General features: G+C 36.1%; 1 protein-coding gene across 2 annotated transcripts in view; it reads right to left on the bottom strand.

Annotated features, from left to right (window-relative positions):
• CSMD3 (CUB and Sushi multiple domains 3) overlaps nt 1–26,831 on the bottom strand; it is a 623,909-nt gene that overhangs the window by 469,953 nt on the left and 127,125 nt on the right. For both annotated transcript variants that reach the window (XM_088149036.1, XM_088149037.1), the window contains exon 3: nt 20,758–20,870. In XM_088149036.1, the coding sequence (XP_088005162.1) occupies nt 20,758–20,870 (113 nt within the window). The remainder of the gene's footprint in view (nt 1–20,757; nt 20,871–26,831) is intronic.

Genomic DNA, 26,831 nt, shown 5'->3' with positions numbered 1-26,831 from the left:
AGCCCGTGTTTTGTTCTTGGCTTTCTTCATTGCACAAAAACTTCCCCCACACTGGATGATCATATCAGATAGGAGGTAAGAGGATTTTTTTTTTTTTAATTTGTGGGAAGTGGCTGAAATGCAGGGAGATGGTCCAGGTGAATTAAGGATATCCAAAAAGTAAGGTTTCTTCCTCTTCCTCTATTGCTAGTTTACTACTTCCATGTGCTATATACAGGGGAAAAGGACTTCCTTTTATCCCTGCGTAGTGTGGAACTGAGTAGTTAATGCAGGAAGATGTTTTTCTCCTGCCTTCCTACCTTACTGAATGTTCCTTCTGTACAGCATTGAAATACAGTGAGTAGATGGGCAAAAACTAATCTTTTCCTCCATTTTGTATCCACAACCTCAAAAAACAACAAACAAAAAAACAAACAAAAAAACAGCCCCCCCAAAGAAAATGGGAGGAAGGAAGAAGAGTAGAGAAAGGCATAAGAGGAAAAGGGAAAAGAATGGAAAATAAAGGAATCAAGAGAAAGACACATAGCGGGAAGAAAGAGAAAAAGAAAGTGATAGCATGTAAGAGAGAAATAATTGTTTTGCACTGGCAAGCATCCTCTAAACCAGTGTTTCTCAACCTTGGCCACTTTAAGATATGTGGACTTCAACTCCCAGAATTGCCCAGCCAGCCATGCTGGCTGGGGAATTCTGGGAGTTGAAGTCCACATATCTTAAAGTGGCCAAGGTTGAGAAACACTGCTCTAAACCTTCTATTGAGCTTTAATTTCTAGAAAGGTTTAGTATCTATTGTGCCTTCCTATTTACCATCTTGGCTATATCATAATTGAAATGCAAAAATATTAGAGTATTCAAAATCAAAATAACTCCATAATCTGAGTATCAAAATGATGATTAAAGTATAATGCAAACTTCTTGGAAACACGAATGGGAGCTTTTGAAACAACCTTGAATTAACTGAACCAGAACTTTTTAAAAATGCCATCTGCTGGTACATCATATAATCACATATTTTCATACTTTTGTTTTTCAACCACACAATATTGCAATTAACTATTATTATACCCTTGAAAATAGGTGCACTGATGTGTCTATGTGCTGAATTAGATGATAAGGTGAAAATATACCTCTCCTGCCCTTTTGTGATTAAATGTAGCTTTGGATGGAAGATAATTAGATGGTTTTACAGCATTAAGGTTTAATAATTAACAATTAAAATCACCCTAAATTGTTTATCTGCCTTTACAAGATCTTAGTTACTAGCTGATATTTCTATAATGTTATTTTTACTGATTTGCCAAATTCCATATTTCTATCCAATAATTTCTGTTCCGTCCTATCCTGTCCTATCCTATTTGAAAAATACACACCAAGAATCTGAATATTTTTTATTCAGATTTTATTTTTTATTTTATGATGTTACTTTTAGATATAAATATTGAAGCACTCTGTTTCTGCATGTAATAGTATCTGCATGAACAAAGAGTCAATTTGATCAGTTAGTCTTCTGAATAATCATGTTTAGGATTGTACCATAGATGCATATTAATCTTGGAAATATGAATCATGTTGGTTCCTATTGGATCAAATTAATAACATACTCAGGTTTGAGATGCAGCACATGCTAGTTTAGAATATGATTTTTTTCTGCATTGGAATATTCCTTGAAATATAAATTGAATATAATTTCCCTTACAGGTATGGTCTATAGATTAAAAAAAAAAAAGAATGTTAAGGCACTACATTAATAAAATACAAATGTAACAGATTTTTGTGGAAAATTCAAAAAAACTTAAAGCAGTTTTCAGAAGAGGCTTGGGATTGTTTAACTCATTCAGAACTGAAAGAATAGTTTGTCTAACATAAATAATAATTCAGAGGTCTTTGCATTTATGAGGCTGCCCTTGAAGAGTATCCGGAAGCTTCAGCTGGTGCAAAGTGTGGTAGCACAGGCAATTATGTGTGTCCCTAGATGGACACACATTTCACCTCTGCTCCATGGGCTGCATCGGTTGCCAGTTTGCTTCCAAGTCGAATTCAAGGTGCTAGTTTTGACCTTTAAAGCCTTAAAGGCCAGGTTATTTGCAGGACCACCTCTTTCCTATCACATCTACCCATTCCATCAGGTCTGGCAGGAGAGACATGCCGTGGGTCCCATCTGTGAATGAGTTCCATCTGACGGGACCTAGGAGGCAAGCCTTTTCTGCTGCAGCACCCACCCTCTGGAATACCATCCCTCCTGAGATAAGGTTAGCCCCAACCCTTATGGCCTTCCATAAAGCTTTCAACATGTGGTTTTTTCAGCAAGCCTGGGGAACCCTTGGTAATAGGGAACTTGCACGCTGGTTATAATGTATGTAAACATCTTCCCTCTTGTGGTCTTGTTTTATCCATGCTTATTGTTTTAATGGGTTTGCAAAATGTTTTAATTCTTGGTCTCATTGTATGCCACCCAAAATCACTTCAGGTAAGATGAGTGGCCATATAAATTTGACAAATAAATAAATGAAAGGTCTAGCACTTCCATGTGACTAAGCATCCTGTAGTAAGGTTGTTTCCAAATGCCTGACCTTTGATTTTTTATTTCTGGAAATAAAAAAGGGTTGGGGAGCTGAAACCTCCCTCTTATTTGTAAATGCTTTATATGCCAATCTCATGACGCAATGAGAAATCATGAAGCATATTTGCTTATCCTCACTTAACCATGAAGATACCAAAAAAAGTGAATGGAAGGCAGAAAGGATGTCTCAGTATTTTTTCTCATGAATAAAAAGCTATGTGCCAATTTGAGCCTTCCTTCCCCTCTCTGCCTTTCACGCATGGGTCTTTTAATACACAATTTAGCTGAAGATTTATAAAAAGAAGTAATAGGATTCGGTCTTTCCAGAAGAAGATGGAATGTTTTATTTGACAGCATTATATTAGTTTAGTTTAGTTTAGTTTAGTTTAGTTTAGTTTAGTTTAGTTTAGTTTAGTTTAGTTTAGTTTAGCGATGAGGAAAGTATGTAATAGGAGCATGTCTGTGAAATAACATTTAAGGCTCCATATGAATTGTAAAATAGAACAATAAATAAAATCTCCATTTCTTAGAGCAGCAATCTTAAATTCCAGCATGTAATGTAATTTACGTCTTCCCTGACATTATGCAAATCAATGTATCAGTTTCAGGAAGCTGTAATTCCACCTTCGGAGAAGCTATGCTTCAGCAATTTAGTTTTATTCTCTTTCTAACATGGGTAATATTACCTATATTAAACAGACATATCTATTCTTAATTTTTCACCTACCAGAATTTAAAGAAGGTGCATGTATTTGGCCTGATATGGTGGAAAAAGGAGTTACTGACTTCAAGTCACAAACGTTTTAATCACTGTATTTGCAGTTTCACATCTGACAGAAATACACAGGTCTCAGATATAATGATCACTATAATGCTAATTAGTTTTGCAGAATGGATATTGAATTATATCAATACACAGTCATTCATTGTCATTTTGGATGCATGAATAGATATACATGCAAAATAGTATATTACATTGGGATATTATGACAATTACCTGGAGTTGGGTCAATTTAAGGGGGTCACAGAACCTGCAGCTGCATTGGGCCCCAGAAAGGTGCTCTAGTTAAGCAGAAGCTATTCCCAGTCTCTGCCTCTCTACATTCCATCTGTCATGAAAAAAATTGCTTTCTGGCTGATGTTCTGGCAGTTTTCTATCTATTCCTGGTTGAACTAGGAGCTGTGATTGCCCCTACCTCCTTCCCTGAATGCGTACAACCAAGCAGTCAATGAAAAAAGCAAGGCAGAGCATGCTAGTCACAACCAGTAGTGGCTATTGCATAGCCTGAGGGCTGATCCAGATGACCTGCTTGCTCCAGCATGAGTATGGGCCACTGATCACATGGTGGCTGGGGAATTCCACACATCTTAAAGTTGCCAAGGTTGAGAAACCTTGGTCCAGATATTTCTTTCTTCCCATTCTATATGCTGCCTGTCATGTCTGCTGTGCAAAGTGATTATGGATGCATTATGAACTACTGATTATTTCCTTGCACAGTTGCTATAGTAAGTAAAATTTGAGGAAAGTTAACTATGCCTAATGCAGGATGCCTCATACATCTGTACTTTTACCATGGTAAACTCTTTCAAATTATGGAGAAGCTGTACTTCCTGAATATCTTGGACATATCTCTTTGGAGCCTGAAGTTGACCTGAAAGATCAGTGCAAACTCTGGTTGCCGGGACCCTGACTTGTAAATCCATTAGGACTATGAGCCAGGACAAACTCCTACAGCTTATGTGGAATGAAGTATAAGATCTTGATTTTATATTTCAGTTTTGAGTCACAAGTGGAAATAATAATGATGTTACATGCTCAATTCAAGTTCAAGATTTTTTATGATTATTAAGTGTTTAACTCAGTTAACCCTTTTCTATCATTCACTAGATTAGCACAGCTAGTTAAGGCTGATCCCAAAACAACATCGAACAACTGCTCAGAAGAGGAGACTGTCCTCCATTGCTTGCAAGCCCTGATTTTGAAATGACTTGCTGCAAGTTGTAGGAGGACATGTATCTTTTCCTTTCCTACCATGACATGCTTTCTTATTTGTTTAATTTTCCTTTGGTTTCTCTAGGTATGACACCACACTTTGCAGCATGGCAAAACTTTTAAAAATATAACGAGTCTGGAGCTTCATAGAACCACAAAACTGTAACAGAGGCTGCCATATCTCATTATTCAGGCTTTATAATACTGTAATGCTCATGCAGTATTGTTGGAATGGTGTTGGCCTCACAGGTAAACCAGATAGGAATCACAACCAGATGAGCTAATTCTACGTTATTGTAAAGCTACATTGACAGTATCTTGCAAGTATGAAAGTACAATTGTCCCCCATCCCCCAGTCTCCTTTACAGCCTGAGAAACTAGGGTGGGTCTCTTCTGAGCCTCTTGCCTCGCCCACTATCCAGCTGTAGGCTATGCTGTCTTTTATCTGACCATTCTCTAGGCAGTGTCTCTTTGCCCAGTTTCCCAAGATCTTTCCCACACACCATTACAAATGGCCTAGTAGCTAAATGGTCTCCTATGAAAACAGCCTGATGGAATCACATCCTGCTATAAAGAAGTATATATGACTATTTGTATCCATTTGTCCATCCCTCATAGATATTGGACAATCATAGGATTAGATCACAGCCAGAAAACAATCAAAAACTTGTTTTCAAAATGCATGTAAGTTCTGAAGTTTCAGAAAATATTTTCTTGCTCCTGCATTAGTTGAAATATTTTCCCACAAAGGAAGAAGTAGTGAAGACTGCAGAAATGCTATGTACGTGTGTGATGGGGAAGAAACAATCTTGAAAAGAATCCAGCCTGATTTTATAAGCATTTGCTTTAAAAAGTGATTTGAATGTTTGATAGAATCACAGATGATATTTTGCAGCTGCTAAAGAAATGTAGGTTTTTTTGTAACTTTATAAAAAGGGTTGTTTTCAAACATTTATTTCTCTATTTAATGGCTAAAATACAACTTGTGCTAACTTAGAAAAGATGAAAATTATGCATTCTTGTACCTCAATGTTATAAAAATTATTGCAAATAAACACATTATATTCCATAACAAGCTACTATATGTTTAGAATGCACTGTAATTGCTTATGAATAACTAAATTATTATGAATAACTAAATTATTTGTTTGTCCTTCTCCCTGATTCCCTAGCTCAAGGAGCGGTTGTGTCCAAAATCCAATAATTTACATAAGTAGTGTATTTGTATGTGTGTGTGTATGGATATGTGTAAGCTAGTGGGTAAATCCATGAATTGGATCATGCATTAAGCAATACGTATCGTGCAAGACTCTGAATTAGGAAACCGGAAAAATCTACCATCTTTCCTATGCTGAAAAGTATTTTAGATATGGCTAAATCAATGCATGCTGGGTTTACCTAAAATGGACTTTGCACATTTGTTGTGACATGGCTGAGAATTCTCTGTCTTAAATGGTGTGGGTTTCCAGTAGAAACTAGGCTATGAGGATGGGATATGCATTAGATAAGTATTCCATCTAAAGGTTAAAGATACATCTGGCATGATACGTATACAGATGTTTGTTCATTTTTCTTACCTCTGTTTGTCTGTGTGGAGTTACAAGCACAGTAGATCTATTATGTTGTCATTTATAAGCTAATGGCTTGGGAGACCATTATGCCCTAAGCCATGAAATTGACTGTTTGATTCGCTTCAAAATTCTATCTAATGGCCTTGCCCTCTCAGGGTCATGCATTATTTCAGCTGGTTGTTGGCAACAAAATATATCACACTAAGCAGTTTGTGTTTCTGATTAATGAGAAGATAGCTAACAAATTTCACCATCAATCTTGTAAAAGAAAGAAAAAATCTAAAGATTATGGTCAGTTGCCCACAAGTATATATCTAGTTAGGTGGAACATAATTTAACTAGACAAAATAATGTTTTTGTGTTTCAGAAGCCCCTATTCAAAAGAATATAAAAATTATCCTATAACCTCCCAAATATATTTTGTTTCAGATGTGTTATCTTGAAATAAAGTGCCATAATTTTGTAAGAATTAAGCTTTGGATGAAATGCCTGCAGTGAACAACTTCATATACTGTTAAAATGATAAAGCTTGAGCTGGGAATAAGGAGAACTTAATACAATTCTTGTTTACCTCCCAATGTAAGTTCCTCATTGTTTACTTGTTTATAATAATGTTTTGGTTTGAACAGGATTTTGTTTTTTTCATAGCTATGATGGAATCTGGGCACAAACCTGGCTGAACTTAGAAAATTAAGCAGGTTGTCTGATTGGTAGTTGAATGGCAGAACACCAGAGAATAACAAGGCTGTAGCGTAGACTAGAAACTTGAAAATTAATTCCTGAAGAAGACAACTTCTGTGTTCTTGCCAAAAATCACCTATAACCCAAAACCTTACAAAAACACATCCAGGGCAGGCTTTAGGCTAAGGCTACAGAGTAATTGGTCTAGGGCACCAAAGCTTAGGAGGCACCAACGTTGCCCTCCTTCCAAACACAATGGCTATTCTACAAATGCAAATCTATGCATTGGTGGGAGATGGCGCCATCAGTCAATATGGTCTGGAACACCATATACTCTTGAGCTAACAATGGACACATCCATGAAGTCACAAAGTCTCAAGCTCAGAGATTTAAAATTTTTATGTTCCATCCCCCTTGTAGGAAAGACACATTACTGGGCCAGAATGTACGAGCAGACTGTAGTGCTCTCAGGTTCAAAAACTAGCCATTACCATGCATACAAAGGGAACATTAGAGGAGAAATTAAACTTCTGAGGAATCAACTGTGAAGTTTTCTTCCAGTCTATTTAGCCTCACAAAATCAGAAATGGAACAAATTTGGCCTGGCCAATTTACTCAATTGAAACAGTATAATGAAGACATCATGGTTCAGCAGGTCTAAGTTGGGAAATGCTTCTGGACGGCAAAGTGTTCCAATCATCTTATAGTGCACTGAGGAGGGGAATAATAAAATAGGATGGATTTATCTTTTAAAATACTGGTTACTATATAGATTGAGCTCAAATTGCAATTAAAGATGTGTATACTGTACATAGAAGTTGGAAACCTTGAGAAGAACCATCTGCTATTAAGTCTCTGTAATATCAAAAAACTGTTTTTGATATTACAGTATTAGTCATATTGAATGAGGGATAGTGGCAACACAGTCTGGATTTGCTTCATACATATTATTCAGAAGGCACAGTGAGTATAAAACATGAAATAATTATATTTGATGCTCAGTATGTTACCATTACAATCTCATAAGTAAGCATCAGTGAGCTTGGCAATGCTATGAGAAGTATTAAAAAGGAACATTCTTTGCTGATAAACTCCAAAGGAAAAAAAAAAAAGGAAATACCAAAAGCTAAAGAATAAAGCAGTACCAATATTGCGGAATTTGCATAAATTCCAAAACACATAGTTGCCTGAAGCTTTTGTTCTCAGTTTCCAGTGGTCTCATGATGCAGAGAGGATTAACATAATTCAAAGAACAGCATCTTATATTACTGTCTTGTCACACAAACTCTGATATTCTGCACAAGGAATAGATTGAGTGCAAGAGTATTTATATAAGTATAATGCCATGATAGACCAACAACTGAAATCCTCACTACTAACTGCTCTAATTGCCAATGCTTTCCAGGTTCCTATGTGGGTCACAATTATCCTGGATTCTTTAACTAGGAATTCCAGAGAATAAATATGGAATGTTGTGCGTGGAAAACCCTTATTTAAAGATAGAGATATCTACCCCCACTCCAGCCCAAACAGTTGTATTGTAGTATACTGTTATATTCATTTATCATATTTAATTTGAATCCATGAAGATGGAGATTGTATACAGCTTAGAGAGAGCTTTAATTATTATTTATTCATTTTGTTTTATTTCTTTATTAAATTTGTATGCCACTCATCTCCTTTGGAGGGTTACTCTAGGTGGCTCACAATTAGAGTAAAACTTGAAACAATTAAAAATATAAATACCCACAATCATTAGTTAAAAGGTCAAACAATATAAAAAGATCCTATAAATAAAAAGACTAAAAACATTCAAGATGATGGGGGGGTAGAATCAATCACCCCACAAGCCAATTATAGTTGCCTATACCCATTGTGAAAGAAGCAAACCAACCATCCTTTGGGGTTCTCTAGGTTAGCAGTTTAGCACCTTTATAATAGCAACTCCAAATAATGTTTTATTTCATACCTTTTATTATGCAAAGGTAAAAGCCTTGCATGCAGTGGGAAGAAGTACAAATATTCTGGTTCACTATACCTAGTTCATGATTAATGACCTTCATTAGCCCATTTGTTCTTGTTGAATTAAATTTTACTCAAATATTACATTAAAAAGGGTAGAAGACATCCTTTAATTTTTGTTGGGATGAGGAAGAGAAGAAAATATTGGAAATAAGATCAATGAAGTTGGGCAATTTCAGCCGCTATATGAGGATCTCAGATAAGCAGCTTAGCTAGATGAATGTTTGGCTGAAATATTTAATATGAACTGCATAAGCTTCTAGTGTAAAGAACCAAGTACACAGATGAATAATATTCCCTTCAAAGCATGCCAATCAGATAGGATGCTATGAATGGTAACTTTGCTTTAGGACTGCTTCATAAAAGTACCATGGATGCTTTTAAACCCTATTAGTAATCCACCCTCACTGAAGCTAATCTTTTTTTATTTAGTTTCATCTCTTTTGCACACCATCTTCCATAAATTCTCAAGACCAAAGACTTACTTTCGTGAAGAAACATTTTAGTTTCAAGACTTATTTGTTAACAAGCACCCAGCCTCCCCACTATATATTCTATAGCAATTATGAGAGTAAAAACAGATGCACAATAGCAATGGGGTTGTCTTCTTTTCTGAAGGTTAGGAAAGAGATTTCGGCCTTGACTATATCCTTGTAGATGGATATAATCATCTCATGTCACCATGAATGAGATGACTATATCCATGGTTTCATGTCCTTTTTTTTTTTTGAAAAAAAAATCAATTGATAAGGGGCAGATCAAAAAGGGTTAAGTACACTAACAGGAACCCAGAGTAAATAAACGTATTCTGTTCCATCTCAAGCCATACAGTACTTGTTACAAGAAGACAAAGCTTCTACTACTTAAAAAAAAATGCAGTGTATTCATATTTCAAAAATGTTAACTCTAGAGTTTCAGACAGGGATCTTTTCCAGACCTGTTGGGAGATACAAAAGACTGTGCCTGGAAGTTTGGCATATATCACATGTTTTTTTTTTTTAATGTGAGTTTTACTGAAACTTTTAAAAAAAGAAGATAGAAACTAATACAAACTAATATAAAGTAAGGAAGAAAAAAGAAAAAGCAAGCAAGCAAAGAGAAAGCAAAAATGCAAGAAAAGAAAAAAAAATGAAGAAAAATAGAAAAGAAAGAAAAAAGATACAAAGATGTGGCTTCCAATATTCTCCACAGTAGTTATAAACACAGTTATATTTTAATCTCTCTCTCTCTAAAGTTACATCGTAACACTCTTCTTTCTATTCTCTATCCTGTCTAATCATCGAAGCCACAAGTTCATTTTTTTTTCATTTTTATGCAAAAAGTCCATAAGAGGTTTCCAGTCACCAATAAATGTAGATAGTCTTTTTTCTCTAATCAAAGATCAAAGATTAGAGAAATGTGTCCATCTCAGCAAGTTACATCAATTTCACCAACCATTCCTCCAGAGTGGGCAGTGCTGAATCTTTCCATCTCTGTGCAGCATATATCACATGTGTTTTGATGATGATCTACAGCCTTATCCCATGCTTGTTTTTTTCAAGCATTTCTTTGCTTTTCAGCACTGTCTGTGAATACATTGTCAATGCATAGTATGGATCATGAGAAATAAACATATAAAAACTAAAAATGGAGGAACAGAAGTTGGCAATGAGTGCAGAGGTGAGGGGGAAATAACAAGGATCAGGAACCTTCTCCAACCCCTCCTTCCTTGCAACATCCCTGTCTAGAGGAAAGAGCTAAACATATATCCATCTGGCTTCTCTGAGCGCATGCCTGTATAATGTTCCTTTTTCTTTAGGCACCAGAATGGGAGCCAAATTTGTTGGACTACATTTGTTGGTTTGTTTAATTTATATCTCCCCTTCAGGAGCTCAAGGTGGCCCCCTCCTTCAATTTCCCAGTTTTGTCCCAACAATAATCACTCTGTGAAATAATTGGACTGAGAGAGAATAACAGGCCCAGATCTGATCGTCCATGATGGAGGATAGAGCTAAAGATGGGTTGTGTTCGCACATTAGCTATTTTAACCCTTTCCTTTCTGGTACAGGAAAGTAGAGGCAGTAATGTCAGGCCTTTTTCTTTCTGGGTAAAGCCATCCATATCTGTTTCCATATTACATATAGACTGCTTTAGCTTAGCACAGATTCCACAACATTTGGGTCACATATACAAAATAGATTCTCCAGTTTCGCATGGTGAAGTGCTTTACATTTATTTCCATGTCAAGTTTTTTTTCTCCGTTACAGACAATTCTATTTGTTCCTATTTATTGATGAATTCCTTTAGATGACCATGATAATCATGAACATCCCCTTTTACTCTGATGTAACTTGTTTATCTGAAGAATTGTATCAAGATGAAGATATATATGGCAAATTTTACCTAACCATCCCTGATACCTAATTTTATACTTTTATTAAAGTAGCATATTTAGGGGAAGTGTGATTTGTAATGTGTCAGCTTGTTCATATTGATACCAATGACCCTGTTCATAAGTATTGACAGCTTGCTTACTCTCCTCAGGAGGCAGTTTATGTAAAATTTGGAAAAGCAAATAAAAACAAAAAATAATGTTTTTGTTATATGCAACTTTGTTTGGAAAAAAATAAACAAAATTAAAATTTTGGTGCATTCCAGATAAAACACAGCTAGCTTTCAGTTTCAAGACTTATCATCTGTTTTCATTCTGAATTTTAACTGGTAGTTTAAACATAGTTCAGAGATTTTGTTTGTTCTGATATTTTCTAACGGCAAGCTACTAAAATCACAGCTGGGGAATATACCCTGGCACATTTTAATTATATGAATACATTATCTCTGTATGCTTCAGTACTTCATTACATCAGTTATAGATTTTTCTTAATGCTACAGAATAAATGGCATTGCAGATTTCCAAACCGTTATGTAAAGCTCATATTTAGCAAATAAATTTATAAATTTTTCTAGCATGTTTCTAAGATAAATTTGCACAGGATCATGCTTTCATTCCCAAACAGTTTTTAACCCCATGGTATAAGAAGTATCATTAAACTGAGTTAGACCACTGGTAATTTAGCCATTTGATGATAATTCTCACTTCTTTCATTCAGATTTGCTACTTGAGATAGATAGATCTATTAATGAGTTCTGTCAGAGATTGAATCTGATATATTATCTATCACTCTCTTATTGGATATTTGCTGTTGCATTGTCACAATCAGGAGTTATAGCTGAAAAAAAAATGAAGATTAAGGATAAATAAAATCTGCTTGAGAAAATATAGTAGGCTAGGCTGGAACACAGGGATTCATTTGTTAGTGCTTGGTTGGATTCAGAAACTTTCAAAATAAAGTGTGAATGTGTGTTCTGTGCATTCTTATAAGTAACAATGAATTGTTGTGGTCACCTAGACAGTTTGAGATAGAAACAATGCTATAGAACTATTTTAATATCTTTGAAGATCAGTGAAAGAATACTGCTATGTATCTGGCATGTTTATTTTTTTTAAATGTGGTTTAACTCTCAATATTATTTTTTTCTTATACAACAATTTTGTATTATGTGCAAACCTATCATGTTAGATATTTCAAAGAATATGTTGCTGTATCACATTAATGTGCTGTATTACATTCATTTATTCATTTATTCATTTATTTATTCATTCATTCATTCATTCATTCATTCATTTATTTATTAGCCTTCAAGTCAGTTTTTGACTCCTGGTGACTGTCTGGACTAGTCACAGCAGTTTTCTTGGCAAGATTTCAGAAGTGTCATTGTCTCCTTCCTAAGGCTGAGGGAGAGTGACTGGCCCAAGGTCACCCAGCTGGCTTTGTGCCTAAGGTGGGACTAGAACTCATAGTCTCCCCGTTTCTAGCCTGGCACATTTAACCTCTACACCAAACTGTCTCCCATTAAATTTACTAGAATTACCATTTCTAGTACAGTATTCTACTTATCCATGAGATCTTTCAGGAGGTCAGGAAAGTTAAAACCAAGGAATGAGGTTTATGCTCTGTTTTACCTCTGATGTCCAGCAATCCAAAACTTGCTTCTGGCTTTTTTTGGTTACAGCTCATGGTAAACCTATTACCCTTAAAGTTATGAATTTAGGGTCAACTCACTTATCAATCTTCACATTTTTGTGGTAGTGAACAGCACACTGAATTGCCTATACAGCTTTTTTCCAAAATTGTTATCAACTAGACTGTCACTTAAGTGGAATTCAAAGCAACGTTGAGGTGAGTTCTACTCAGATAACAGAAGTTTCCAAAGGAAGTCAAAATTTTGATGACGACAGAAAGGAGAGGGGTATTAAGTATCTCTGCTGCAAAACAGAAAAAAGCTGGTGTCACTGAGACACAATATCCTTTATAAGTAAATGTGACTTTTGTAAACGGAGTTTAAAACACAAGGGTGGGGGTTACATTCAAAAACCTAAATTGTAATTGTTCCTTGGCTCACTTTTTTTCTTCCTCATTTTCAGTACTAGTGAAATGGAAATCTCTTCAGTGCCGGTTACCTACTTAATTACAGTTTTAACAAGTTCACTAAGTACAAAGGAACATTGTCCTATGCAAATCAGAGAAGGTTCAGAAAGGATCCTGCTGTGTCCTGAAAGCTATTATTTTGCTTTCCTTCTGAACAGTAGTATCTCTTCTCCACAGACACAGGCAAGCTAAGCTACACCACATATAATTGGTCTTCAGCTGAAAAAGATAGACCTAAGTGAAATTATCCCAGAACTAATCTAATTAGAATAAGTCTGTAGGACAGATAGGCAGAAGACTAGCAAAGCACATCCATGAACATCTACTAGCTGTCAGAAGACACAAGGAAAACTCCTTAATCTCACCACACATGGACAGACTCAACCATCGTTTCAACTGGGAAACTGTGAGCATCCTAGACCAAGCTAAATCCAAAAATACTAGGGAATTCCTGGAAGTTTGGCATTCAGACACATCAGCCATCAATAGATACACAGAGATAAACCACATTTACACACCATTCAAAAGAGACAATAAAAAAGTTAAGAAGGAAACAAAAAGACCAAAACACTTCTTCTCCAGCAACCAACAGCCACATAATCAGGGATTAACACCAGATAAACAATCAAACAGAGAACAATACCCTAATCAAGGAACGACCAAGGAGAAAACCACACCCCCACCAACACTGGCAGGGGAAGCTACTGTAGTTAAATGGGGAGCAAACCACACACTCCCCAACATTGGTGACGTTATGTAGTCAGGTGATGAAACTTCTGCAAACAAATAACAAAGCTCAGAGGGCACCAAGGACTCCACACGTAACTGTGAAATGGCCTTGGCAGAATGATTGTATAACTGAATGTCGGAAGTGATTTATAAAAATAGACATTTCTTTTATAAATGGAATAGCAACAATACAACTCAGATCATACATGGAAGATAACACTGTACATCACCTAAGCTTCATTTTCACTATCTTTAAAGTAACATATATAGATAAAGGCCTACATAAAAATGGCCACCAGGGAGAGAAGTGATGTATAAGCATAATGCATTCTACAACATAGGAAATTAGTGCAATACCAATGTGATCCCAAGATGCCTCCCTTACTAGCCACTGGTGTTAACAATAACAACCACCACCACCATCGGCATTGACAAAATCAGCATCAGTCAGTTGCAAAAGGCAGCTTTACTTGGAACAGCTTATATCCTGCAATGATACATTGAACACCATCAAACCATCAAACAACAACATTAGCCTATCACAGGTCCTCGGGAAGGACTTGATAGGTGGATAAAAATTCCAAATCCAGTCTGGCAGATAGTCATCTGGCTGACTATGCAACCAACCATAACAACACCAATAATAATATACAGAAGTAATAGAAAATGAAGACGTTAAAGTGCTCTGGGACTTGAATTCAAACAGATAAGCATCTGCCATGCAACACTCCAGACTTAACAATTGATAAGAAAGACAAAAAAGTCTGGATAGTGGATATTGCAATACCTGGAGACAGCAGAAGAGAAGAGAAAGAACTGGAGAAAATCACAAAATATGAAGACCTGCAAATAGAAGTAGAATGACTGTGACAAGTAATAGGTGCCTTGGGTGCAATCCCAAAACATCTGGAGCACCACTTGAACACTGTCGGCATTGACAAAATCACCATCAGTCAATTGCAAAAGGCAGCTTTCCTCGGAACAGCTTATATCCTGCGACGATACCTTTAACACCATCAAACAACAGCCTCTCCCTATCCCAGGTCCTTGAGAAGGACTCAGTAGGTGGACAAAAATGCCAAATCCAGTCTAAACATCTGGTTTACTGTGTGACCAACCATAATATACAAATAGCTAGCACGATGGCATGCTCTTAATGTAGTTTCAGGTATTATGTTGATCTATACCAGTACGTTTAGGTCCTGTAAAGGACACTGGGAAATAGAATTAATCCCAGGATACTAGGATACTAGGATTTACTTTCTCCTAACAGGGTGTTTTGTGCCTTGCCATGCTGATCATAGCAGTCATTTTTAATAATTACAGTAAGTCTCCAGTAACAATTGTGCGAGTGTGCCCACCATCAAATCTTAATATTTCAAAAGATCCCCTTATCCTTGTTTTACACAAGAACAACCATACACCCATGTGGAAGTGCAATCCATGCTCATGCTCACTATTCCATTCCACCTAAATTCTCAGTGAATCATTAAAAAGAAAACAGAAAATCTGCAGCTACTGTTGAACAGATTTTGTAGTTTTTCATCTGTTTACTTTATAACACTATTTGATGAGGCTACTTTAAGCTATGGTTTATAAAACTGTTTGTGGGTGGGTGTGGCTTCAAGTCAGTTTTGACTCCTGGTGACTGCTTGGACTAGTCCCTGCAGTTTTCTTGGCAAGGTTTTTCAGAAGCATTTTGCCATTGCCTCCTTCCTAGGGCTGAGAGAGAATGACTGACCCAAGGTCACCCAGCCAGCTTTCATGCCTAAGGTGAGACTAGAACTAATGGTCTCCCAGTTTCTAGCCTGGTGATTTATTCAGTACACCAAACTGTCTCTCTTTACAAAATTTTATTTAAATACACAGACACACACACACACACACACACACATTTTTACACATTTTTCATTTTTTGTGCAACTTCCCTTTGTTGAAAACTGATTTAGCCATCACATTTTTTTAAAAAAAAATCAGTTTTCCAAAATACCCCCAGATCTTGTATGCTGGTTTTAACAACTTTTCACACTGAGGATGGCATTGGGTTCCATGTATTACTGCTGCACACCCCATGTTGAAGCATACTTTGGTGGGTCATCACATTTCCATGTTAAAGCAGCAATGACAACAGACTTGTTTTATAACCATAGGGATAATCATGTTGAACTTTTGCAGGGACAATGTTGAATGAATCTGATGTCATCTGTCTGGGTTATAGTGGTGGGGAATTTTTCTCCTGCTTTTATGTGGTCACTGAACAATAGTGTTTTGAACTATCACTGTCAATTGCAGAACAATGCACTACATTTCCTGCTAAAATTATTGGTTTTTAACTGGGAATATTAATTATCTACCTAATTAATATTCCATTCTGTGAAGATTAACGAAGTGAATATTGAAGCCCCAAGAGCACTATCAGACAATTTTGCCCTATGTGGTAATGTTTCTAAAGTTCATATTCATCTTGTAATTCAGACTTAACCAGCGCTTAATGCTTGATTTCACTGCAAATCAAGGGACATTCTTGCTAAAATCCTACTGTGGTGAAGAAATTGAACTGAATGCTTCCCTGGCATGTTAAATTTAGAGAGTTAACCTTTTCCAGAACACCTGGACATTAGGGACCCTAGAAAATTGCACAGACCAGATTCTTCCTGAATTTAGAAGTGTCTACTGTTCAATGTTTTTCAAGTAGATGCAATTTACAGTAATATCAGCACTTTTAGGAGAAGAGCCATCTCTTAAATTCTGGTCTCCTTTATGACTAGAATCTATCTATCTATCTATCTATCTATCTATCTATCTATCTATCTATCTATCTATCTATCTATCTATCTTTTATCATAGGCCTGACTGCATTCACTTCGCCTTCTAATTCTAGCTTATGACAATGATACAGTCAAAGGAATACTGAGACGTCCAAGTTCCAAAGTGCCTGTCACATATACTTGAATCATGCATTGAAAAACAAATTTTCCTTAATCTGTGACCCGTGGAATGCTGTCATTATAGCAATCAAGAACCAAGCAGAGAATAAGGCAGCCAACAATCCTTATTTTTTACATCATTTCCAGTGCAAACTACAGTATGTAGCAAACAGAATAATAGAAGATTACATACAGGATTGTATACAGTGAAAGTCAACTGGTTCTATCATACTCATAATGTACTAATATATAGATATCACCATCAGCTATTTGACTTTTTGTCTTTGTGGATCTCATGACCAGGTTAGGAGAAATAATAATAAGGCAGTGTAAAATAAATAAATATATATCTCTTTCATCCATTCACAAAAGGGACTTGTTTAGGTGAGTACTTCATACCTCCCATTACAGGAATTCTGATCTAGGGAAGTTTATGCCACAGAAATAAGTATTGGTGTTTAAGGTGCCCTAGGACTCCTTTTATGGTTTTTGTTGTGACATATTAAGAAGGATGCCCTGGGATAATGTAAAATGCAAAGTAACTATATGTATTTTGTGAAGATCAATAGATTCTGCTTTATCAGCCTCCATGCTAAATGCAGATGTCTGAAAATGTTATTGAAACAAACCATTTATAATTAAATACAGCTGGAATGCTGGAGTATCAGAATGCCAACAGGGAAGAAAATGTTAACACAGCTCATGGGGGAATATGACTAGGGTCCTGGTACTGTACTTTGTAACCATAAATGGCAAGAAATCCAGCCAAAGTTCAAGAACAATATAATAATGGTAATAATGTTTTTGAACATCTGCCTTCTAAGATAATGACCAAAAATAAAATAGACAAAATCTTTACTAAAATGTATGAATTATTATAATCTGTTCAAGAAACAGAAGTCTACTTCTACTTGATAGCAAACTGGGAAAAGACAACAAGTCAAGAAAGATGTATAGGTAGAATTGCACAGATAAATTTGTATTGAAAAAGTATACTATTCAATTTATTTATTTTAGAAATGTACCCAGCTCTACAACAACTCTAGGCAGGCATTATAAATAAATAGACCAGAATATTAAATTCTATTCTTTTTTATTTTTAAAAGTTCTTTTATTCTTAGATAGGTAGATAATATTTATGTCAGTCAATGATTAGATAAAGCAAAATACATGTAAATTAATTATAGCAGAAAGAGGGGAGAAAACAAATAAATAATACATCCGCATAGCCATAAGTCACTCTGTAGTGACCTGGGCGGTGACAAATTTGAAATATAAATAAATAAGATGAATGAATCAGGTCAATTGTTTGTGCACAATCACAGCAGCTATACCTAACTTTGCTACGTTATGGGTGATAGCACTTTTCTTGTCTGATAAGAGAAAGTTGACAAGAAGTTCCTCAGGATAATCTGGTGCATGCAAGAAAAGTGGGAAGATGAGTCTTCTCCGAATATCATTGTAGAAGGAACAGGGCAGCAACAAGTGGAGAGTACATTTAACTGAATGATCACCACATGGACAGATTTGGTTAATCATGGGGTTTTTATCAAATATACTGTATAAAAGCAATGAGGGTAGACTATTATATCTGGCTCTGAAGAAGAGCCTTTGTTGGGCTAGACAGATGAGTGAGTTGATGCAGTTGGCTGGTTTCCACCTAACGTGGTTCAGCCAAGTTTGGACCGAATTTGGGATGAGTCCTCTTCCATTCTGGGCTTCAATATCTAAAAGCCTTTCTTTTATAACTCTCCTAGCCTGAGTGAAGTAAAGAGGATATAGGGAGTCAAGGGAGAGGCCAAATGATAGACTTTTTGTATGTTTTGCTTGAGTCCAAGAGCACTCAATTCTTCTGAAAGAAGGGATAGAATCAGCCCAGCTGGAAAATAATAGCATTTAAGCCAGTAATTAAAGATTAATAACCATCTTCTGACTTCAGTCCTCATCTGACCAGCTTCAGATCTCAGAATTGTGCGAGTTATACATTTTGGAACTTGGAACACTGCTCTAATGAACTTGGTTTCCATCTGTGTGTAATCTGGATAGGGTCCTAGCTGGGAGCCATAGAGCAGCTGAGCCTGGGGTTTTGCTAGGAATAATTTGAGAGCTGCTCTATGGCTCCCTTTTCTCCACCTTTTGTATGGGAGAATCTCAGGATGGCTGATGAGCTTTTTAAAGCCCATTCAACCACTGCATTGATGTGTGTGTTCCATGACCCTGAGACTTGGAAGGCAATATCTAAGTATTTGAAGACCCTCACTTGCTCCGTTTCCTGCCCTTCTATTACTCAGTGAAGCATCCTGAGGTTTTTTTTTTTTAACAAAGACCACTATTTATTCTTAATTTCATCATATTTTCTCCAGAAGCTCAATGTGGAAGCTATCCCATTTTATTTTCACAATCACCCTGTTTAGTTGGCTGGAAAAATAGATTGGATTTTTCTCATCCAAGCCACATGGCTGCCCTCTTGGCTGTCTGAATCAAGTCTAATGCTTCTCTTGTTATATCATGTAGAAATTGTTTTGCAAAAGATAAATAAGGAGAATTGGAGTCCTTCTCACTACCAAAAAGAGAAAGGATGAAGGAAGGAAATATTCTTCAGCCTATTTTAAGCCATGTGTCAATTTCCTTTCTTTTTCATGCTTGGCTACAAAAAGAAGGGAACAGAAAGTCATTCTGGTTTCTTGTTGCCAGCCTGATAGAATTTGTATATGCTGTCATGGGAAAGGGATGCCAAACTGGAAGCTGGCATGGAAAATGGCCCAATTTACATTGATTTCTCTAGAGTCTAATTATCTCTTAAGTATCTATCTGTAATTTAATTAAGTAAATCAAATATTAGTGAATCCTGAAATACCAATGGCGAAAAAATGTACAAAACCTCGTGCTGTAACACTTAAACAGGGTCAAGTACAATAGTGAACCCAAAGACAATCAAGGAGATGGAACGAACCCAAAGATAATAAAACAGCAATTCCCATTGAAAACAGTAGCAATGTAGGACTTGCAAGGAAATAAATGAACCAAAAACACATTGCAGGGAAAAGAGAGTGCTCACTAGCCCATCATAACTTCAACCATCCAGATTGTTACCAGGTCAGATATAATTATCTTCTGTTTTTTGTTTTTTTTTAAAGTTCTTCCTGGCTCCAAATGAGGCAATCAGTGATTGGCTTGAGCTGAAATGCTCATTTCATTACAGAATGAAGAAATGATCCCATTCTAAAATAGTCTAAGCTACACGATAGTATTATCTGATAGGCTCAGCTCATTGTGGAGAAAGTTTTGGGTGAAATTCTCATCGGAGGAAGAGTTTAGAAACAATTGTCTTCCTCAGTGTTTCTTTGGTACTTTTTGCAGCAATGTTTACCACATCATCTGCATTAGTTTTATTGATTTTCACTCTTGGTTGCTTCCAATTGCTCTAAATCAGATTGATCAAACCATACAACACTATTATCCCATTCACAGTATGATCTCTGTGTGTGTCCTTTAGGGAAGATGAAGAAACATTAGCACCAAGGGACAGATTAATATGGGGAAGTTAAGAAAAAGAAAACAGGTGGCCATCAGATATACACATCTAACTGGTTATACATAGAATTAATATGCCTTTTATCATATGATCTCAGACTGTGCAGGGTCAGCCATATGATTGAGACATAAATTGTTGCCTTCATTTTCCTTTATTATAAATTGCCCTCCTTTGTCCACCCTTGTGGTTCAGAAATGCTGATTTGTACTCCAGAATTGAAATTCAACATAAGCTGATGCAGCTCTAACATACATATTTAATATATTACTTTACCTTCATAATATACTTTAAATCCATGGGCACTCACTGCAAAGTCACTGGTTAATCGTAACGCAAATACAGATTTTGTGGAGGTCACAGGTGGAGGAAGATGAAATCCTGTTAACCTGAAAACAAACAAACAAACCCTGATTATTTCTTTAATTTATTATTTTTCACTGGGATAAAGTAAGTTGGAGCCTGGCTGAAATAATTTTGAGGTTATTCTCTCTGCCATGTTGCTTAAGGAATGATTTGCCCTGTTCAAAACCCATTAAGATCAGTGCATTAGATGAAACTCCACAATACCTTAGGGTACAATTAAGTGATTTCCACCAAAAGCCAGAATTTATCTTAAAGAATCAGAGCAGCCAAACTACTTGGGTTAAAAATTAATTTTAGCCAATAACTAACACATACTATTTGCACTCAAGTTTTAATTGATACCATTCCAGACTCAGCCTGAAGGAGTGAGTCTGGGCTGTGTTATGGAGCCAAAAATATAACCCTTACAAATCCTGACTGAATAGCCTCTAACAATTGTATTGTTCTTATACCACATATTTGAAACCCATAAGATAGTTGTGCTACAATTTTGGTGTCAAATATTTGAGTCTACCTGGCATATAATTATCTCCTTTCACGCAGAAAATCTTTAAGATGGTAGCTACAGTTCTTTTACATTTATCTTTTAATTATTGAATTTGGGTCTTCTAAGTTGCTGTACCATAGAAAAACAATTCTGAGATATTTTTTTTTTAAATAAAAACTCAGGAGGTGTATAGTAGCAGGCTTCACCTGTTTCATCACTGAATTCCACCTCCTTCCTTTGCAACATTGAAAGGCCAATTATTAATGGTTTAATGAACTATACCTATAAAATGGATTGGCATAATGTGTGAACCTAGTTCCCATGAGCTCAGTCAGAGAAACAGGGGAACGCCTAATATTTTTTACAGTCGTTTTTATTTGCCCTACATGGTTGCGCACATGGTCTTACATTTGGAATGAACCACAATAGCTGGGTTCATTCAACATTAAACCCCAAACAAGCACACCACATTAAGGAGGTAGGCTGTAGATTGTGTAAACCAGGCCAATCAGTTTTCCTTAAGCAGGAAAAACAATATGAAAAAGATGTCCAATGGTAAAGTATAGGTTTATCATTAACTATGGGGCAATGATGTAGCATGCAATACCTTAATGCTATAACTGTAGATAACTAAAATCATCTATTGAAACTCTCAGCCTAACAGGATTGATTAAGGGGGTGACTCCAAAAAGTTCTGTGGACAGTACAGAACATTGATTCCTTGTCACTACATGGACACATCCTTGTAGTTTAGAGAAAACAGAATATAGATGTGGTTTCTCCCTGCCTTCGTCCAGGATTTTTTCCCCCAATTTCCCAGTCAAGTCCACAACCCTATGATTTTCTGGAGATCTCCCACCCTATTAACAACTATATTTGATTCTGCTTAGCTTTTGAGGGGCTCAGTTAAAAGCAACTTATAGATGTATTCAATTTGCTGGCAATTATCCTTTGAATATGGGAGCTATCCTAGAGTTAGAATGGTGTAGAATGGCCTATCCCGAAGTTCCCTAATCCCAACCCTAAAGAAGGAAAGATAGAATATCAGCTAATTATGCCAGAATAAATATTTATCCTATCTAAAATGACTATTCTTCTCTACTTGAAAGATAAAGTATTGGGAGAAGACTTTTGTCTTCCTTTTGATATATATATATCATCCAGAAGGATGCCTAGTGAGTGTCTCCAGCTCACAAAATCTGCCTCCCCAAGCTTTTTGAATGCAGTACTCATATCTTCTCAGACTTTGCTGTAAAGCATATATGTGGTAAGCAGGACCTTTCTTCTTATCTGTGCATTCCTCCTCCTTGTACATGTATACGGTATAAAATGGATTATGGTTTTAAACAAATAAATCATTATACATGCTAGGTATGCATGTAGCGATTTGTCATGAATCCCTCTAAAACAGTGTTGTCCAAACTTGGCCAGTTTAAGATGAGTGGACTTCAACTCCCAGAATTCTCCAGCCAGCATGGCTGGCTGGGGAATTCTGGGAGTTGAAGTCCACTCATCTTAAAGTGGCCAAGTTTGGACAACACTGCTCTAAACAAAAAAACCTCTGTGAAGTGTCATTGCCTTTTCCCAAGGATATTTGAAATGGAGGACAGGAAATAGTGGCTACAAGGAAAACTACCTTGTATTCTCAGAAATATATAAGCATGCTACTTCCTGTATCATAAAATTGTTTCAGATGATTTGTTTAATGAGTTAAATGCAATAAAAGTTAGATTTCCATCTGTTCTGCACTTTACCCAATACCCCTGACTTGTTTTAATTTTAGCGATGACTGAAGAACTGGCTCATACAGAGCAATGATTATTCTCTATATCAACTTCGATCACACACTGGATATAATGGGAGTTAAATAAGTACAATTCAAAACTAAAAGAGAAAGAAATGCTGATATTTGGCAAGCAGATGCAAAATTCTCTCTGTGCTAAGCAGCAACACCACATTCAATGGACTAAGTTTATTGTATCTTTGCACTACATTTTTAAATTAGACAATGATTATTTATCTTTCAGGCCTAGAACAACAGCTGATTTTTCTTCAGATATTCCCTAATCATTGCATTAAGTATGAGATCAGCATGGTACACTAGTCCACCTTCTAGTATTGGAGATCCAGATTCAAGTCCACCCTCACCCATGGAAACTCACTTAGTGACTTTGAGCCAGTCACTGTCCTCAGCCAAATTTATCTCACAGGGTTGTTGTGGAGGGAGTAACCTCATGTGAATGGAATAGAACTTTATTACAGTTAGTGACCAGTGTAAAATAGAAAAAGAAATACAGCAAAGTATCTAGACACATATAGCTAAATGAATAAGTAGATTTTATAAAATAAAATCAAAATATAAGTATAGAAGGGAGGGAAAGAAAGGAAGAAGGGGCCATTTTCAGCACAGCAGTGAAAATGTATTCTTAGTATTTAGACCACTTATACTCCACTTGATGTCTATCAAAAGTTACTTAGCAGTCAAAAGAGAGCTTTTGAAATTCCTTTCAAAGGAGAAGATAATTTTGGTGACATTCTCTAGGGCTGAGTCTGGTGTTCTTGCACTTTTAGGTTGATGAGAAACCCATGGGAGTTGTGTGAACATTCTGTCTTTCACTGTGCCATCATCTGTTCAGTGATCTTCAGTCTCACTGGTGTTCCATGTTCCCATTAAATCCCAAGGTGAGAAATCATGACGGAACTCATCCATTGGATTTTCCCGGTCATGAAGAATGGACTGCAGATTTGTTGGAGATGTGTAAGAGGGAACAACAGTACTGCCTTTCCAATTTGCAAAATTAGAAGATAAATATAGTGTCAAGATAACATCTATACGCCCACCAACATATAAAGAATTAAAGTCTTCCCAAACCTAGTGGTGTGCTATCAATCATTAGATGCACGACTGCCTGGAGAATTCTGAGAGTTGAAGTCCACACATCTTAAAGTTGCCAAGTTTGAGAAACATTGGTAGAGCCTCCCTGAGCTGTTGTTGAGTTGGGCAACATAATAAAAACAAATAAATCAAATTAACAACACTTTGGACAGTGCATATGAGTGAACTGAAAACTAGCACAAATTGAACAATATGAGATTTATTCCTCCAAAATGAGACCCCAGTATAATAGTGTGGATTTGTATCTGTTGGAATTTTAAATCATCTTTCCAAAGAAGCTTCAGATAAAATGTAATGCAGGAATATATTTTAGAGGTGATATTTTGCATATTATATAGACTACAATAGTAGAATTTTGAAGTGCATCATTTCAGACCATGCAGGATATGTTATGTTTTTCATGATTTATGTTCTTTTTTTAACTGCTGCATTTCCTTAATTGGTGAAATTTTCCTATTTTAGTAGGTTATCTTTTTTTATTTTCTGTTCCCCTCCGCCCCATGGGTTTCTTCTATGTAAGTATATTCAGATGCTACCAAGAGAGAAATGTGTGTTCAAGTTCATTATCATTAATACTTCAGCTGTATGAGAAAGCACTCTACATTATCATTATCTTTTTAATTCTTACAAAGTTCCAAAATGATAAAATAAATTGCAGCAGTATTTGCAGTATGGCAGATAAATCTGTGAATGGTAGGAAACATAGTTTGATTGATAAAGTGATTATTACTTTCAGTTTGCTTTTTAGATGAGTGTGCATTTAAAAATGGCTTACCAATCTTCATTCCGAAATGTAGAGCAGCCATCTGCCATCTGCTGTTCTCCAGATGTGTCTAAAAGCTATCTGAGAAATCTGGAACAGATCTGGAGACCACTAATTCAGGTATGGCTGAGACTGAGCCTAATACCTGATCAACTTTCTGTGTCTTCATAAATACAACATGAATATTTGTTTAGATACTCACATGCATTAAACTTCCAAAAATTCTTTTTTTCTCAGAGAGGATAAACTTTTTTCAAGAGCCAAAATGAGAACACTACGGAGATAGATATGCTAAGTAGAAAGCTTGCCAACAGAGGCTTTATCCACTGCCATTTTGAGAGCTTCACTGAATTTTTCTTCCTATATAAATTAGCTAGAGTGACTACCTAATGGGTAATTGGAACAGTCACGCAGAGTCAGCATGAAATGCTGAACTGGCTTGGTGAACATCTGAAAAAAGAGCATTGGGAACCATCTGAAAAACTTCACAAGTTCTCTGTATATTCCATCATATTCAATTATGACAGAGAGCTGGAGGTCTCTTCTGAGGAAAAGAGCTAATCTTTTTTTGCTGGGAAACTTCCAGTTTTGCACCTGGTGAGATTCAGAAACTTAGTGCCAAGAGACAATATAACTATCACTCCAGATGATTTCTGCTCATCATTCTACAATACTCTTGCAAAATACATATAAAAATAAGAAGAAATATATCCACAATCAAAATGAAAGGAGGAAGTTGACTTATCTCTGTGCCAAATCTCTGATGTTTTTCTTTTTATGAACAATAAAATACATGGCTTGTTTTGTTCTGGTTTTTTTTTTCCCCCCTTGCTATGAATAAGCCTCCATTGTAACGAAATTGTGTTGGAAGCAAGATGGTTTGGCATGATAAAAAGATAGAGAGATATAGTGAAACAGTGTTAGTATAAACCAGATTTAGTGTATAGCTATAGAAAACTTCCTTTTCTTATCTCATGTCTTCCATTTCTTTGATGTCATTCTTATACCTGTTCTGTGCTCTGTGTAAGTTGTTTATCCTGAAAAGGGATACTGTGATGAATATGTTTGTATGTGTGTATGCCTTTTTCTGCAGAGTGACTTCTGAAAGTCATTGTACTGATTGAACTGAGGATGGAATTTATATTGAAAAAATGATTAACAGTTGCCACTGCAATGCCAGACAAATGCTTCAGTTAATCAGCAAAAGATTCCTGTAGGCTAGCCTTTTGTTTCCAAAAAAAGCTTCTTGAAGATCATAAGCAAGGTATTAACTTTATTTGCTGCTTTTTAAAAAACCATTTGGTAACAATGGCTAATAATTCTGGTAGTTGTGGTTGACTGGATTTGTAAAGCCATTATAACTGAATTATGGTCTTGAGAACTTGTAGATTAAATATATGCTTTAAAGTATACATCCAAGTTGCTTAGTCAGCTATTCAGTATGATCAGAAATAGACATGTTATCAACGTTCATAGTATGGGAGTGAAGGTACTGTCTGTGGCTGCAAGTGGTAGTAACTGTCAATGTGTAGGCGATCTGACTATCATTTTATATCTTCAACAATATCTTCTGCCTATATTACTCTCAGCACAATGGGAGAATTGACAGGAGAGAGAAAGAGTATTCCCAAACAAAGCTTTTTCTAAGGGATTGAGAAACTGAGAAAGCCCAAAACACTTCTTAGAAAAATGTCTTCTGTGAGATGCTAGCTTAAGGGTTGATTTCATGATTACAATTATTTATATTTAATTAGGTTAGGGAAATCCTGTCTTTCAGGGTGATAATTCTCCCAAGCTTCCTTTCAAGCACTATAAACAATAGTAAATAAAAATAAAAG

The sequence above is a fragment of the Python bivittatus genome, unplaced genomic scaffold (genome assembly GCF_059951505.1).
Source record: "Python bivittatus isolate LINGU-HERP-01145 unplaced genomic scaffold, Pbiv_v1 ctg000590_np1212, whole genome shotgun sequence".
Lineage (NCBI taxonomy): Eukaryota > Metazoa > Chordata > Lepidosauria > Squamata > Pythonidae > Python > Python bivittatus.
The sequence above is the reverse complement of the archived record's forward strand: the minus strand, read 5'-3'. Positions and strand labels throughout refer to the sequence as shown.